The sequence below is a fragment of the Cajanus cajan genome, chromosome 10, assembly GCF_000230855.2.
Source record: "Cajanus cajan strain Asha chromosome 10, NIPB_CcT2T_4, whole genome shotgun sequence".
Taxonomy (NCBI): domain Eukaryota; kingdom Viridiplantae; phylum Streptophyta; class Magnoliopsida; order Fabales; family Fabaceae; genus Cajanus; species Cajanus cajan.
Genome location: NC_138526.1, coordinates 48,919,112 through 48,936,001, shown reverse-complemented (window position 1 = coordinate 48,936,001; position 16,890 = coordinate 48,919,112). Strand labels below are relative to the sequence as shown.

At 33.4% G+C, this 16,890-nt stretch overlaps 1 protein-coding gene across 1 annotated transcript; it reads right to left on the bottom strand.

Annotated features, from left to right (window-relative positions):
- Positions 1–1,112: 1,112 nt before the first annotated feature.
- LOC109806687 (xanthine dehydrogenase 1) lies at positions 1,113–13,066 on the bottom strand. The gene is made up of 15 exons (XM_020369161.3): positions 12,962–13,066; positions 12,562–12,855; positions 11,850–11,949; positions 11,630–11,738; positions 9,948–11,435; positions 8,990–9,232; positions 8,157–8,471; positions 7,060–7,299; positions 5,303–5,587; positions 4,974–5,195; positions 3,793–3,954; positions 3,113–3,247; positions 2,439–2,675; positions 1,652–1,825; positions 1,113–1,518 (listed from the first exon to the last, which is right to left on the bottom strand). The coding sequence occupies exons 2-15, from the start codon at positions 12,689–12,691 to the stop codon at positions 1,276–1,278; spliced, it is 4,083 nt and encodes a 1,360-aa protein (XP_020224750.2). The 5' UTR covers positions 12,692–12,855; positions 12,962–13,066; the 3' UTR covers positions 1,113–1,275.
- Positions 13,067–16,890: the final 3,824 nt, after the last annotated feature.

Here is a 16,890-nt window from a genome sequence, read left to right as displayed (position 1 = left end):
AATTACTTAATTTTAAAAGTTAAGAAAACTCTCAACAAATTAATAAATGGATCAAAATTATTTATTTTAAAAGTTAAGATACTAATTTTGTTTCAATCAAAAAAGAGGACCATAATCAGATATTAATGTGAGAATAAAAATACAGTTAAACAATGTATACTCCCATATCAGCACAGCCGTCAAGGCAGCTCATCATAGTCAATGTTAGAGCATATTTTGATAAACTCTTTCAAAAGAACTCGAGATTTTTTATTTTATTTTTATTCATGTATGAGTTAAAACTGTGGAACTGTCGGAGTGATAAGGTGGTTTGGTGGCGAAGGGGGTGGTCCTGGGGCTGGAGGGATAAGGATAGTCAGAGGTTCGAACCTCCTGTGACCCAACTAACATAACTTACTAATTACTAACATTTGCCGATACAAAAAAAAACGTGGAACTGTCATTGAGTTCTTCGGTAACTTATTATTAATGAATAAATTAATTTTAACTTATAAAAAAATATTTTAATTATCCATTAATCAAAAGCTTGAATAACAAAGATTAATTAAAGTATATGTTTATATATATATATATATATATATATTAATTTACTTAATTATCAATGTCTAAAGCATTCATGCATTAAATATTTATTAAAATTGTAAATATGCCAAATGGATTGTGAAATAAGGTCATACTTGCACAATTTTTTTTTCGTCCCTGGAGTATCCACCGCCGATAGCAGTGACTAATCTCCTCGCTACGTTAGAGACATCTCAAAGGGTAGGATAGCTGGCCCCAAGATTTAACGTGACTGCATACACAAGACAAGATTCAAACTTCTAACCTTGCTTAAGCGTGGATCAACCCCTATCCCTAACCTTGCTTAAATTAAAAATCCTGTGACTTTACATTATAAAATTAATCAGGTAAGATATTAGAAAAGTTAATTTTATTTACACATGATTTTAAATATCAACGATAATGAAATATGTGAAAAGGGAAGAAAATTTATCAAACATTTGAATAAAATCTAATTAACTAATTCAGCAAATACTTTTTTTGATCTTGTCACCTGGTACTTAAGTTAAAGGACATTAAATATGCATTCTTAAATAAATATAACATAACAATGCAGACAATATAGAGCCGGTAAGTTTCCATTGCTTTTATTGTGAATTGCTACATCATATTGGGTATCAGGTGAGTGGTAAGTTGGACATTCTCTATGTTTTTGGACCATTGTGAGCATTCACGTGTTATTATGATAAGAAAATTAACGTGACTATGCCGATATCAAACACTTAGTTTGGGATGGAAATCTGAGTTAACAAGCGATGATGATAATTCATCTAAACAAGCCATCCGAATTCTCTCAGGAGTTGCTGGAGTGTCGAGAGGAAACCAGTCATTACACCCCATTTCAGCTCTTGCAGCTATGATGGCATCCTTGATTGCAAATAACACAGCTGATGCTAGGAAAAATGGAGGCTCACCAACAGCTTTAGATGAATGGATGGCCTTAACATTTGGATGACCCTACCAATTAGAGCATACAACAATAAACAGAGAAGTCAACATGTTGATATCTTCAATTTTGTGAATTAATAACATCAATATTTTAATCTTATAATGACCATCTAATATAATAGTTCAGGGTTCAGGAATATACCTTCAGGAGTGAGACATTGAATTTGAAGGGAACATCATTTATAGAAGGAATTTTATAAGCTCCAGGTCCACATGTGTAAAGGCACCCGGGCGAGATCCATTTATGTGCTCCATCTCCCCATTTAAGTTCTTCTAAAGCTACCCAACCTAGACCTTGCATAAAAGCTCCCTCGATCTGTGAAAATATATGGCAAGAACAAAATATGAATTCATCATGCAAAAATAAAGCAATATGATTTTCAAGAATAGGGAGGGAAAAAGTAGGAAGTTGTAATTCAAAGGAATATATATATATATATATATATATATATTAATTATTTTGGTGAATAATTCAAAGGAATATTAACATCCTGCAAAATGGTCTCAACAAGACAACTTTATCATTTCCCCAAAAAGGTCTCAGTTGTACGAAGAATCCAGAACCAAACATCCTGCAATAAAGACTCCGAAAAATAGTCTTCGAAAATTTGCACAATTCTCACAAAGTGAAACCTTTTCATATCACAATCAAACAATATTTAGCAACATCTCTGATCACCTAAAAAGTCAACACAAGCATTTCGATTAAAAAAAATGCTTACCAACATTCAAATTACTTATGAAAGCCAAATTTCATTCACCATCATAAAATATAAGGAAACAGAATTAAGTTATTTTCTATCAAATTTTCTGATTTCTGTTTGAAGAATTCTTGTCCTGTCCTGTTCTTTCTCCATCCTTAATATACATCCTTATCTAGTTGTCTATTCTGAAATTAATAATAAACAATTATAGAAAGGAAAAAGTACCTGTCCAACATCTATCGCTGGATTCAGAGAATAACCTAGATCCAAAACTATGTTTGCCACTCTGGTGTGAAAATCTCCAGTCAGTGTGTCAATTTCAACCTCAGCAAACGCAGCCCCATAAGTGAAATACCTAAACGGTTTTCCTTTAGCCGTCGACCAATCAAAGCCAATATCAGGTGTAATATAAAATCCATGAGCCGAAAGGTCTATCCGCTCTGCATAGCATGCACTAACTAGCTGAAAATAATAAAAGCATAACAAAACATGTTCAATAGTTTTCAACCACACACAAGGCACCTTTTAAAAGCAGTGACTATCATAAAAGATACTTGTAATTGGAAGACTTGTTAACATAGTCTATAGGTCGTACACACTTCAGTAGGATTTGGAATATAGTAGATGTAATTTCTTATACAATCCTCAAACTAACGCAATCACTTATATTTGTATTCATTTTGAAACCCAAGATATTTATATGAAAATTGTAAGATCTAATCAAATAATTTTTTTTTTTCAGGAATTTCCTCTCACACCTCCCAACTCCACCGCATTTATATAAAATTTAAATAAAAATACAACTTCCATGAAATGTAATGAACAAATTTGCTTATATAATCATTTATTCTGAGTATGTCACGTCCTAGGCTAAGCAAAAACTGAAAATACAAGAGTACCTCAGCAAATGAGGTGAAGTTACGCTGTGAAGCAATAGGTTTCATGCGTGCCATTATTTGCTCACATGCATCTAAAACCGCTGCTCCATACATATCAGAACTTGCAGAAGCTGCCGTTGGAGAAGCATTAGGAACCTAATTTTGCAGCAAGCATGAGGACATCAAAGCAATTTAGCATCAGAAACAATAGCCCCAGATTCAAAAAAGGGTAAAAGGGGGGAAATTAGCAAAGGATAATCCAAAAGAACCAGAAGGTAAAGAAGGATATTACTATATTCAAAATATTTACATACAGCAAGGTTCCAAACACCCAGTCAATCTCTTTCTTATGATTGCTTGCGAGCTTTTGTTGTTCTCCAAAAAATTACTTTGGAGAGTTGACAAAAAGCTATATACAAAAAACATTATGATAATGTTATTTTTTTCCCATTATATTTTTACAAAACTGTGGAGCTTTCTGAAACTACCAACTGGAGTTTGAAGTTCTAAACCTTGAATTTGACTTCGCTGATTGTCTTTTGTAATAAACCATTTAAAAACTCAAAATAAATAAATAAATAAAGTGGTAAGAGAAGGAGAAAAAGAAAGTAGTAAATTACTTATTTACATGGTATGATCTAGCAGACACTAATTTCCAAAAAAAAAAAAAACATAAACCCATAAAAAGAGTAACTTAGTACCTTGTCAGTACTAGTATCTGATATAAACACAGAACTGAGAGGGATATTGAAAGCCGAAGCAGCAATTTGGGCAACTTTGGTATGCAAACCTTGCCCCATTTCCACACCCCCATGGGTAACTAAAACAGTTCCATCCGTATACACTTGAACCAGAGCACCTGCCTATAGTTATTAAGAATAAATGAAAGCACAACATTATCACTATCTAATGACGCAATCATTTCACAACTAACAAAATAGAAATACAAAGAAAAATTAAATTTTGAATGAAAGCTCCACAAAAATATAAAACACAATTACTAAGCAACTAATGCAGTTCTTATTGAATTAAGTTGTCCTATGACTAGCAATCCCAAAATTCAAATCCTATCTAGCATCATAGGATATGAACTTTGGGCTGGGCTTCGTAATATATACTTAATCTAGTATATATATATATATATATATATATATATATAGCCCTTACCCTGAACATGTTGTATTAAGCTATCACATGTTAAGCTTTCAAATTTGAAGTGGTTTATGACCATACTAGATAAAATATCCCATGTGCATGGGAATGAAAAATAATACAAAAAGAGTATATGAAGCAAAAGAATTTGAGAGGCGTGAAATGCAAACAGGAAGAATAAGCCATCTAGTCCCTGCATGGAAAGATTTATTGCATATAGAGATAACCTCCCACTTCAACTTTCCCTTATCTTAATCTTAATTCTGTTAAGAAATTTCTCTTTATCTTCTTTCTCAAAATTAAGAGAGGTCTAAGAAACAAAACTAGTGCTTAAAGCAATCATAAACTTGAATCCCACACTAATTGATAACTTTAACCTATTTAAAAGGTTCTGTATATTGGCTAGAGCTCATGAGTGCAACAATTTCTTTAGTGAAACAATTGTCCTGACTTATGAGAAATCTTGATCACTGGTAGTGGATAATGAAACAGAGAAAAATTTAAATAGAAAAATAGAAAAAAAAAATGAAGGGACATCTATGTGGAAATAAGCTCCGGATCTATCCCTAACAGCATCTACCCAGTCTTATGCCAGAAACTTTACTTTGTTATCACATGAACTTTTAAAACAAACTTTACAATCTTCCTTATTTCCTTAAAGTTCAGATGAAATCACTTTTTTCTTTTTCCATTTTTAAATGAAAATAGCTTGACAGTGTTCAGATTTTACCTGGTTCATAAGCTTTGTTGTAAAGGATATACCAAACTTATTAGGAACCATAGCAATACCACGCTTCCTCCAGCGGTTATGACCATTGAATTGGTCAACTTCTTCACGTGCCTTCACAAAGTCACAGGATAACTTAAGTTCATTCCATAGTGGGAACAGTGTGCTGTACTGAACTTTCTGGCCATAATGCAGAACGGATCCTTCTCCTTGAAAATTAATTTCCTAGCAAGAAACTTGAATTAGGAAGAATGACAGAATGTCTAACATCAAGCAGGATGACAGTAAAATTTTATACGTACAACTCAGAGGAAAAAAAAATTGTAACTTACCCTTATCTTTTCTGGACTCATTTTGAGTTCCACAGCAATCCTTTGAATCCAGTTTTCAGTAATGAGCATGCCTTGAGGACCACCAAATCCACGGAAGGCAGTGTGGCTAGGGAAATTAGTGAAGCAAACTCTCCCCATCACCCTCATATTTGGTATTTCATACACATTGTCTGAATGAAACATAGCACGTTCAAGGATGGCAAGTGACAGATCCAGTGAGTTTCCACCATTGTTATAAATTTCAAGATCCAGTGCAAGCACCCTTCCTTCATTTGTAAATCCAACCTGAATCAAATGGGATCTCTCACTAATTACTCAAACAGGTGAAAAAGTGACGAAAACAATGCTATTACTCAACTAAACAACTGACAAGAACAAAAGAATGTAGGAATCATGGGTTAGCAAGGATCAAAGCAAGGTTAATTATCTCTCCTTGATAAGATTTTTTTTTTCCAGAATTTAATTCATTATCATGATCTTTCATGTTATTCATACAAACTTAGCACATCTGAGAGGTAAGCGCGAGCTACTGACTCACTTTTTATTTATTTATTTTGCAGGATGCTATGGCCATGGTAATGATACAAGACGTGTAACTTTAAACATACAATCATGGAGAGAGACTTTGAAATCAAAGCATTTTGGCTAAATTGGAGTAAGACTTCAATATGTAAATGTAATGCAAGTTCCAAAAGACGAGTTATCACTCTTCTAGAGGTGACAATTAATGAATCCATCATACCAGGAGCTTTACATTTTAGGTATCTTCAATAGAGGACTGGTAGCAACACACTCTCTAATAAACTTCTCTTAACACTCACTCTTATTGATTATAATATATTGAAAATCATAAAATCAGGAGAGAGAATTATTAAATAGGGTAAGACCAACCAAATTTTGCATTTTTCAATAAATTTCAACTAATGAGAGAGGGTGTGTTTAAAAGAGTGTGATAGAGAGTGTGTTGCTTGCATTTCTCATCTTCAATATACCAATTAGCTTATAAAGTGATGGGATATTGATCATGAAGTTACACATGGGATTTAAGCAAGCTGGGAATGGATAAATACTCAACAAGACTAGTGGTGGTGCTTTATGGCAGTGGACGTTAAGGAGTGAAGTACCAACAAGGGCAAAAATTAAGTGTGGCAGAGATAAGAATGCCGAGATAGATAAGAGGACAAACAAAAAAAGATTAAATCATGTGTCTGACAGAAATTTGGAGCAACATTAAGAAAATTATAGAAACTCTCTCAAGGCAGTTTAGTCATGTGATAAGAAAACCAATAAAGGATAAACTGAAAATGGAGGTCAAATGGATGATAATCCATTTAGAAAGGGAAAATGTAGACCTAAAAAACTGTAGGAGAAACCATTAAAAAACATTGGTTTAAATGGATTTCAGAAATTTTGGATTTTGACAGGGATCAATGGTATTGAGTGATTCATGTAGCTGACCTCCACACCGTGTAATAAAGCTTGGGGTTTTTACCACTGTTGTAAGGAAGCAAAACAAGGGCCAAATGAACATCAGACCAGGGAGAGAATGTAGGGCGTACATTCTTAGTGCTGGCAGATCAAACATCACTCAGAAACATCAAGAGAAGGTATTCTCAAACTCATTGTGGCATAAACAGAGTGCACAAGTATCACTAGTATATATTTTAAGAATACAAAAATTTCACAGGATTTATTTTACAATATTGATGTATAAAGAAAAACACCAGTTAAATGCATGTAAATAACTGTAGCCATACCTTGTACTTCCCTAGAAAACTATGGCGTTGCCCAGTTATCATCATGTCTACATCGCGGTCCAGTGTGATTTTCACTGGCCGATTTAACAGATAGGATGGAACTGAAGCTGCAGCAGCAATAAAGGCTGATCTTGTCTCCTTCCCCCCAAATCCACCACCAATTCGCTTTGTTTTACAAACTACCTTTGACATGGGAAGGCCAAGAACATGAGAAACATATTTCTGGTGCTTCTGAGGGGCCTGCAACAACACAATGTTATTTTTACAATGCAGTTATTTCCTTCAAGCCATAATTTACAGCCAATACAAACCAGCACCACTCAACACTAACACACACACACATGCTTAACTTCCTTCCATAGGTCTAGGCATATGTAACACAAAAGACTGAGAAAATGACAATGAAGAAAACACCACCAGAAATTCCCTCAATAATCTTGCAACAGAAGAACAGTAGAGTAAATGTTTCCAGCCTATCAATATGGAAGGAAATGAACCATCTGAGCATATTGATAATCCTCTTTATCAAGTTGTCTATCCTTCTCAGTGCCAATAATACCATCATAAAATAAAGTTTTCAAGTTGCCCATATGAGTAGCAGCTCTTAAGATGGTCCTTTTTGCTTGAAAATTCCATTTTTTCTGATCAAAGAGCTTTAGACAAAAACTGCTGACGTAAAATAATAATAATAATAATAAAATAAAACCCTTTTTTTCAATTATTCAACTCACATCTCAGTATAATTCCCTCCCTCTATCCCATTTTGAGTTGTACAGCATATAGAACAACATGCCATAGTTAAGAAAGATTAATTTTGCCAAAGACAAAGTTTCCAAAATGGAATTAGTTGTATTCTTGAATGCCCTTCTTTTCACTCTTTGACCATTGTTTGACCCTGCTATTGTCATTATATAGATCTGCAGTTCTCAATACTTAATTGTATACGAATACTTAAGTGGTTCAGTCACACATGGCTGAATCCTTCCATAAAGCAATAGATATGATAAAAACAAGTTAAAGATTTCAGACAACTTCAGTTTCCAAAAAATATATATATTTTAAAATTTAAGGATTCACTACAAAATTGTACAGCTTACTTGAGTAGATGATATCATATGAACTTCATTTCCACCATCCACTGTCCATATCAAACTGCTTTGCGGCTCCAGATAAAAGTGTTCTTGACCTCCCATCTGAACTTCCCCTTCGATTATTCGGTCGCACTGACCTGATTGAAAACAGCGATCAACATCACCTTTACTCAAACACTTCTCTGTGTTGGGATGAAACTTTCCAGCAATGATGGCATCCTGTATTGAAAGGATGGCCGGGAGCTCTTCATAATCAACATTAACTTTTCTTGCTGCAACCTTTGCATTTTCATGAGTATCGGCCACAACTATTCCTATAACCTGGAAACATACATGTATATCCATTGACTTAACATTCCATGAGAATTCATCACCAATGCTTGTAACATCATCCTTCAACTTTGAGATTTGGTCAAATGTATACAGAAAGTTCAGCAAAAAAAAAATGAATGTATATAGAAAGTGAAAGACAATCATTAGAAGGACTAGAATGCTAAGTGAGCATTCCAGTGTAATTGGGAATAGGAAGCCACAGTGAATTGGAAATTATCAAGATATTATGCAAGATCTTGAAGTACAATTCATTGTATATTTGTATGATTAAATGGTAAGCTAATAGTGAAGACTAATGCACAGACCCTACCTCAATTCAACATCCAGACTTTATATATCTATAAATAACTATGAGTGGCATGAAAAGAAGACTATGCAAGAGATGTAAAGAAAAAAGAGAAAAGAGTCAAGTGTGAAGATTGATTGAAGTCATAATTCCTTTCCCTTTAAGCTTGAAATTATAATAAACAAATCACAAGTGAGACATTATTCTGTAAGGTAGATACCTGACCCACACAAGTCACATAATCTACAGCAAAAAGATCTTCATCAGCAACAACTGGTCCAATTTTATTATCACCCGGTATATCTTTGGCCAGAAATAAGCTCACAAATCCAGGTGAAGATATGGCCTCTGAATCATCAATTCTAATTATTCGGGCATGAGGTTTTCTACTCAAAACTAAGGCTGCATGCAAACCATTAGGAGGCATTGGTGTGTCATCAGCATATTCTGCTTCACCTGTAACCTGAACATAAGATATATTAGCTATGTAGCCAAGCGTTTCACCTGAAAAGTAAAAGGCATAATTTGCAGAAGAGACCACATGCAGAACACAATAGAAAGATTGAGAACACCAAAGGCAAAATGTGAAATATGAGAGAGAGAGAGAGAGAGAGAGAGCAGGTAACAAAGGATACAAGCAACTCATATATACAAGTAACATATCTAGGAAAGACTCAATATCATTAGAATTTGCTAGATAAACTAAAAACAAGGATCCCATATATATTTACAATTTAGAAAACATGTAGCCAACAAAAGAGGAATATCATATCAAAGCTTATTGCTTTTGAGTATAAGAAACTAAATCTATGTCCATCATCAAATGGTCCCAGAAGGCATCAATGCCAATAACATGCCAAGACACAGGAATGATAGTGGGCAAAAGTAGATATAAAAAACATAGAAGTTGCATATTACATGAGATATATCGGGACAGTGGAAACAATACAAGTTTCTTCGGGGCATCTCAGGTTTAACATGTTACTTCTTTACAGGATCACAGAGTAACAAACTCCTGCCACAATTTAAATTCCACTACAATATAGAGAAAAGTAACAGGATTTAATCATTCATACTATCACATATTTGCAAGTTAACATTAAGAGAAGCAGGAATAAAAATACAACATTTTATAAATAATTTAGTGAATATGATTTTGCCTAACTGGTTCAACAAACCTGAAGTCTTGCAGATAGATGAACCTCTGGAGAACCCACAGAAGTCCCACGTTTCATGATTTCATAGTCCTGAGATCCTGTAATTTGGGGGCGGTGGTCTGAGTGCACAGCAGATAGATGGGATAATGGTATACTCTCTTTGATACCATCCATTTGATGAGACACCCACAGAAAAAATTTAAAAAAGAAACTTAGAGTCAAAGATTTCCGGAACTCTACCATTCCGCCAGGAGCATCTTCCCTGAGTAATATATCATTTTGGAGGACTTCCAATGCATTTTGCAACAGATCTTGGTCCCAAATCTTTCCAATGAGAAATTCCTTCGTTTTTGTTGCCGCAATTGAATATGGAGCCACCCCACCATAAAAAATTGATGCATCAGCAACCACCCATTTTTCACTATGTTCTTGAAGATGAACACGAATACCTGCATTTACAATGGCGATATCATCATCCCTTCTATGAGACTGTTTAAATTCCTTCACAAACTCATAAGTCCTATTCCAAGGCAGGAATATTGACAGCAAGATTTCACCACTTGCCAAATCCACTTTACGATAACCCGGGAGGAAGAAATTTTCTGCCAGGACTGTCCTGATGTTTCCTTTAGTGTCAATAATTCGAAATTTTGCTCTGGCTGCCATCCATAAAGGATTCAAGTCTGATATTGGACTGGCAGTACATATATTCCCTCCAACTGATGCAACATTTCTTATCTGTGTTCCAGCAAACCATTTCAGTTGCTCAATAACAGCCTTACAAGACAAAGTTTCATGAGCAGCACGCTCAGTTGTAACCTTTCTGAAAAAATTCAGAAGATCAGATAATCTTACTGCAGCACCTATCTCTATGCCATCATCCTTTGCATACAAAACATTTAGTTCTGGCACATGCATTACAGAAATTAGAACCCGATATGACATTCTCTTTAGTCTCATCTCAATTCCTACCTCACTATTACCAACTAACAACTTTGCATCAGCATATTTGGCTTTTAAATCCAATACATGTTGAAGTGTTAGAGGCCGATACCACATTAGCCCACCAACTCCAGTCAAATTTAGCGAGGTTGGTATCCTTAACAACAGTTCAGGGGGAAAAATAAGTTCTTTTTCTGTGTATTTGGTCCCATCTATTTCATTATAAGAAGTAGGCTCGTATCTATTATCACTGCCTACACATTTATCATTTACATTGTTTAATTTACATGAACAGGGTTTTCCCGTTGATGGGCAAACAGACTTGCCTTCTTCAAGGTTCAATGAAGAAACACCAGTATATAATTCATTGCTAGTTTTTGCAAAGACCCGGAATGCATCAAGTATTGGTCTGTAACCAGTGCACCGACATAAATTTCCTGCAAGGCATTCTTCAATTTGTTCTTCACTAGGTGGTGTTGGACTTGACCGCAATAATGCATACATGGACATGACAAAACCAGGTGTACAAAATCCACATTGTGAACCATGGGTGCGAGCCAGGGATTCCTGAAGAGATTAAATGGGTAAGTTCAAGGTATTGACAGGTAAATATAAATTTAAAACAAGAAGAAAGCACGTGGCCAAAGCCCAGGGATAACAACGTTAGACCATGAGAACCAAACAAGTAAAGGATACTCAAAACAATACCATGTAACTATTACACAAGCATGATAAAAGAAGATAGTACGAGCATGTCTCACCTGGACAGGGTGTAGTCCACGCTTGCAGCTTCCCAATCCCTCCACTGTAATCACATGCATCCCTTCTACAGAATATAGAGGTGCTAAGCAAGCATTGATAGCATAGTGTCTGGAAGAATATTTTCAAAATAAAAGTGTAACTTTGATGTTAAGATAAAAGAAGGAAGTGTTTCGCATGTAGGAGCATCAAATCAGCAAGGCATGAGAAAGACACACTTACGAGCATTTTCTCGATTTTCTATCATATTGAGAAACCATAACTGTGCAAGCTCCACAACCACCTTCTCCACAGCCCAGTTTAGTCCCAGTCAGACCTATATCTTTTGTACCGAATAGGGTGGAAAACCATAATTAGTTTAGCTTCACGAAGGAGAAACTTTAAAAGGACTAGCAAAATTGATTTCAAATAAAATTGATTTTAGTTAAAAAAATATTTTTAAATGAAGTGATTTATATCTGGATGTTTTTTTTTTTTTTTTCCTGAAAGCAAGATTGTAGTAAAGCTTAAAGCGTGTTTAGAACATGTTCACGGTCAGAAAAAATCAATTTTCGACGGTGAAGTTAAAGCAACTAATAGCTGTTTCTACTTTTTCATGGTATTACCGCTATTTTGTTGGGTAGAATCAATTCTCACTGGTACCCAAACACAATTAGAGTGAAATTGTCGACCCAACACAGAAACTACTTTTTGTCACCTTTAGTCAATATCAATTCCAAGAAGTATCCAAACACACTAATAACAAAGTGGATGATGAAACCGTTTTGATTTTGCAAACAATAAATAAAAATAATAAAAAGGACAAGACATTTTCCAACTCTGTTGACTTTTATTTTCTAAAGATCAATCATCAATCGAACTCCAAAATTAAGCATTATAAAGTAAAATAAACAAAAGGAAAGGGATATGAAAGAGAAATTGATAGTATGCGTACCTCTAAGATACTCGAGAAGAGTGAAATGAGCTAATCCATCAGGCAACACTCTGCGAACTCCGTTAACATACAGTAAAGCTTCATTCGACACCTTCAGATCTTGCTCTTCCTCCTTCTTCAACGATCCCATTTCACTGCTTCCAATTTCGAAACGGAACGGAACGGAGCACCTTCTTCTATATACTACGACAAACTCGTGTAGTCCTTTTCACAGCACTTATTTGAACTATTTGATTACGATCACGTCGATTCAATCTTCTCACTCCTACTCAAACCATATCGTCTCCAACTCATCTACGAAAGCCAATGATGCAATAAATAAATAAACAAAAAATTATATGCAAAGTCATGTGGGGATTAAATATTAAAAAAAGAAAAAAGGTATTGATAATATATATACTATTCTAGTGAAGGACGCTGGCACCGGCTTATCGAGGTTGCGAAGAGAAGATGTCATTGTCGTGAGCATGAGAATGGAAAGAGTAATTTAATTTAGTTTATTCAAAGTGCGGAAAGTTGAGGCGGTAAAAATCGAGTCAAGTCACGCGAACTAACTCTATTGTTGCACGTGTTAGACTATTGTAATTTGTAGGTCCAATCCCAATCTTTTTCCCACATTCTTGCTCTAATTCCATTTTTTTGGAATTGAAAAATACATGAATTAGGCTTCCCGCAAAACAAAACCATCAACGTAAAATTATAAACCAGAAACAATAGAGGAAAGAAAGAAAAAAAAGAGAGAGAGAGAGAGAATAAAGAGTTTTTTTATTTTATTTTTAACAGTGAGATAATTTATTTATAAATATAAATAATTACAAATAAAATGATAATATTAAATAAAATAAAAATGTAACAATGAAGAACCATCATTAAATATTGAAAACATTTTTCCTTTAACATAGAATGTGTGTCATTAAAATTTTGTTGGGAGAAAACCTATGATACAAAAATCTAGTGAATAAAAAATAGTATGGTATTATATTTCTAGCTTAAATATGTTTTTAGTCCTTCAAATTTAAAGTAAATTTATTTTTGGTCTCTCAAATTTAAAATTATTATTTTTAGTCCCTGTAATTTTTAAAAATCTTGTTTTAGTTTCTTAGATCACCAATAACATATTTGAAAGTGACTAATTAAGACAGTTATACAATATTAATCAGATTTAATGTGATATTTTCACTAATAGGGATACCAATAAGTAGATTTTATGTAATAATGTTTGATAAACTTTTTAACAAAATTTGAATATAAGGACTAAAATAAGATTTTTTAAAATTACATGGACTAAAAATAACAATTTTAAATTTGAGGGACCAAAAACAGATTTACCCTAAATTTGAGGGACTAAAAACATATTTAAGCCTATATTTCTCTTATTAAAAATCTTGTCACAAAAATTCAATGGAATAAAATCATGACAAAAAATAAGTATAAATTATCTCCCTCTCATGTAAACGAACTTATATATTACTTGTTCATAAATTATACTTGTGAATAACTTTTTAAATAAATTTGTTAGGTTCTTATATAAACGAACTTGTTCAATAATTATATCACCACTACTTCAAAGATAAGTTAAAAATAATATAGGAAAAATATATTTTCTTCTATCTCCTTTAATACATTCTTCTTTCAATCAACCAATAGATATAACAATTTTTCGTGAATGACTATACCACCAAATGTAAACAAACATTTCATTTGTGATTTACCATTATAAGGATTTGACAAAAAATCCTCTAAGATAATAAAAATATTGTTATCTTCATTCCAACAATATTTCATGTAAATGAATAACTATATATTGCATGTAAGTGAATTTTCTTAATTAGATAATTAGTAAAATGAACTATTAGTCGAATTAATCAAGGTAATAATCTCATAAACGTTGGATTGTAAATTGAAAATATATAAACATGTGATCATCTAGTTAATGCATCGATTAAAATTTTTAAATATCGTAATGGATCACATGGTAGGTGTATTGATTTACAAATACCACTCTGAATACATTTTAAAAATATAAGAGTTTCTTTTCCAATTTTTCTACTAAAGGTCAAATTATTAATATTTATTAGAAACAATTGGGACATGATAAAAATGTTAGATTAAAAAATCTTCTAATTCTTCAATAAGTATTCACATAAATTTTTAATTATTTTTCACATCACAATAGACTTGAGATGACGTAATCAATCATGCCAAATTTTTATTTGTGAACCTTTTGTTTATGACAATATATGTTTCACCGATACTAATATATGTGGAATACAAATCATAGAAAAAAATAATTTTTACAATTCATATTTTTTATTTAAATAAAATCTCGTGATTTTAAAATATTTTATATTTTCTTTATTATTTATTTTTAATATGATACAATTTAAACCATTTTTCATGAAACTTAATAAGATTCTACGAGACTTAAAAGAATATACAACACATTATTAATATATAACTTTATTTCTCTATGTAGCAATATATTAACTCTTTTAGAACCTTCAATTATTTTTGTAATATCGTATAATATTAACTTCTCACATTACTAAATATGAGATAAAAAAAAGTCAATACATTGTTACATCCACTTTAGGAAATGAAAAATGTTACTTAAGATGCTCATGTGCATAAAAAAATCTCATTATTTTGTTTATTCTTCAAGAGACAATAAATCAACTTAGGATATCTCTTAATCTCTCTCATTTCTTTTTCTTTCAATATTGTTGATTCGTGAGTACAATAAATATATGAAAAATGTATTATATTTCTTTAACTGAGAAATTATTATAAAAGTAATATTTCTTTTTAAGTATCTTTAGACACTAATTTAATCTCATAACTGTTAAGTCTCAATTTTACCTCTTTTTGGATGAGACTTATTGAACAAATTCCACTCATCCTTTGAACCATTGCAATATAATTGTTCTCTTTTTGGTTCATTTTGTGTGCAGATATAACTAACCCAAATTCAGCTAACAATACCTTAATACACCTCATTTTTTATGCAGGTATTGAGCTAGTGACTTGAGGATTGAAGACTCTTAGGATTGGAAACCTAAGAAGCTAAGGAGCAGAGAAGAGGTTCTGCGCCGGGCTCAATATAACCCGCGCTGGGTGTGACAAAAACAGAGTATTTCATCTCTGCCAGTTATATTACGCCGGGCGCAAAAGGAATTAAGCCGGGCGCAAAAGGAATTAAGTCGGGCGCAAAAGGAATTAAGCTGGGCTTGTGTTGAGACAGAGAGTGCTTGACTTCTCTGGAAGAACTTGCGCCGGGCGCGAAGAATTGTGCGCCGGGCGCGGAACCCTAATCTGATCTCCCAGGCTCGTATTTGAAGCCATTTTCGGGGATCTTTCTCTCCATTCACACATTGGACGAGTTTTAGGAGCTGTGGAAGGGATTCCCGGAGCTTGGAGTTGTTCGTGTGTGGGTCTTTCCTTCGGTTTCTTCATTCCTCTTCCATCTCTATTTTGTATTTGCCCTCATTGTTGTGAGTGGTTTCACCCATTTTGTGGGGTTAGATGTAACCAACGTACTCTATTGTAATCTTTACGGTTTTAATGATATATACACATGTTGTTTTATTCTTTGTTGTGTTTGTTTCTATTCTTAATGCTTGCTTTGGATTGATCACCCTTTGCATGATTTAAGGTTCCATGGGTATTGGAAAATAACCTTTGAAACTAGTTCTGAAACATATGCCTAGTGGTGATTGTATCTAGGGATAGAGCTTGACTCATTAGTAGTCTTAAACCCTAGCCCGTAATGCGGGTGTAGATATTGGGTACTCAAGGGATTGATATTCAATATCCGCACCTAGGCTCTTTCTCTAAGGGATTAGGTTTGAGTAAACTCTTGGGTTGACTAAGCAATGAATTCAACAAGAGATTAAGGATACATTAGTGTTACGTTTGGTGAAATCTGACCCCCACAACCTCACAATACCACAATACCATTCCTTACCTTTTCCACTCACAAAACAATATTTATTTACAGTTTTCATTCCAATAGTCACAACTTTGAATTCACTGCACAAACTATGAAATTGGAATTATTCTTTAGTCACGAATAGTCAATAAATGCTTATATTACCTTCTAATCCCTGTGGATACGATATTTTTACTACTTGAACGGCCGGTATAGTTGCCGTGTTTGAGACCGTTGATAGAATTAAACGAATTTACAAATATTAACAAAAGTGTTTCAACGGAAATCTCAACAATAACCTATATTAATTTTTATACCATAACGATATATATAATCTAAAAATAAATATTTCATAAAAATCTTTTAGAAGACGTATTCCAATAACACCATATTTTTATAGG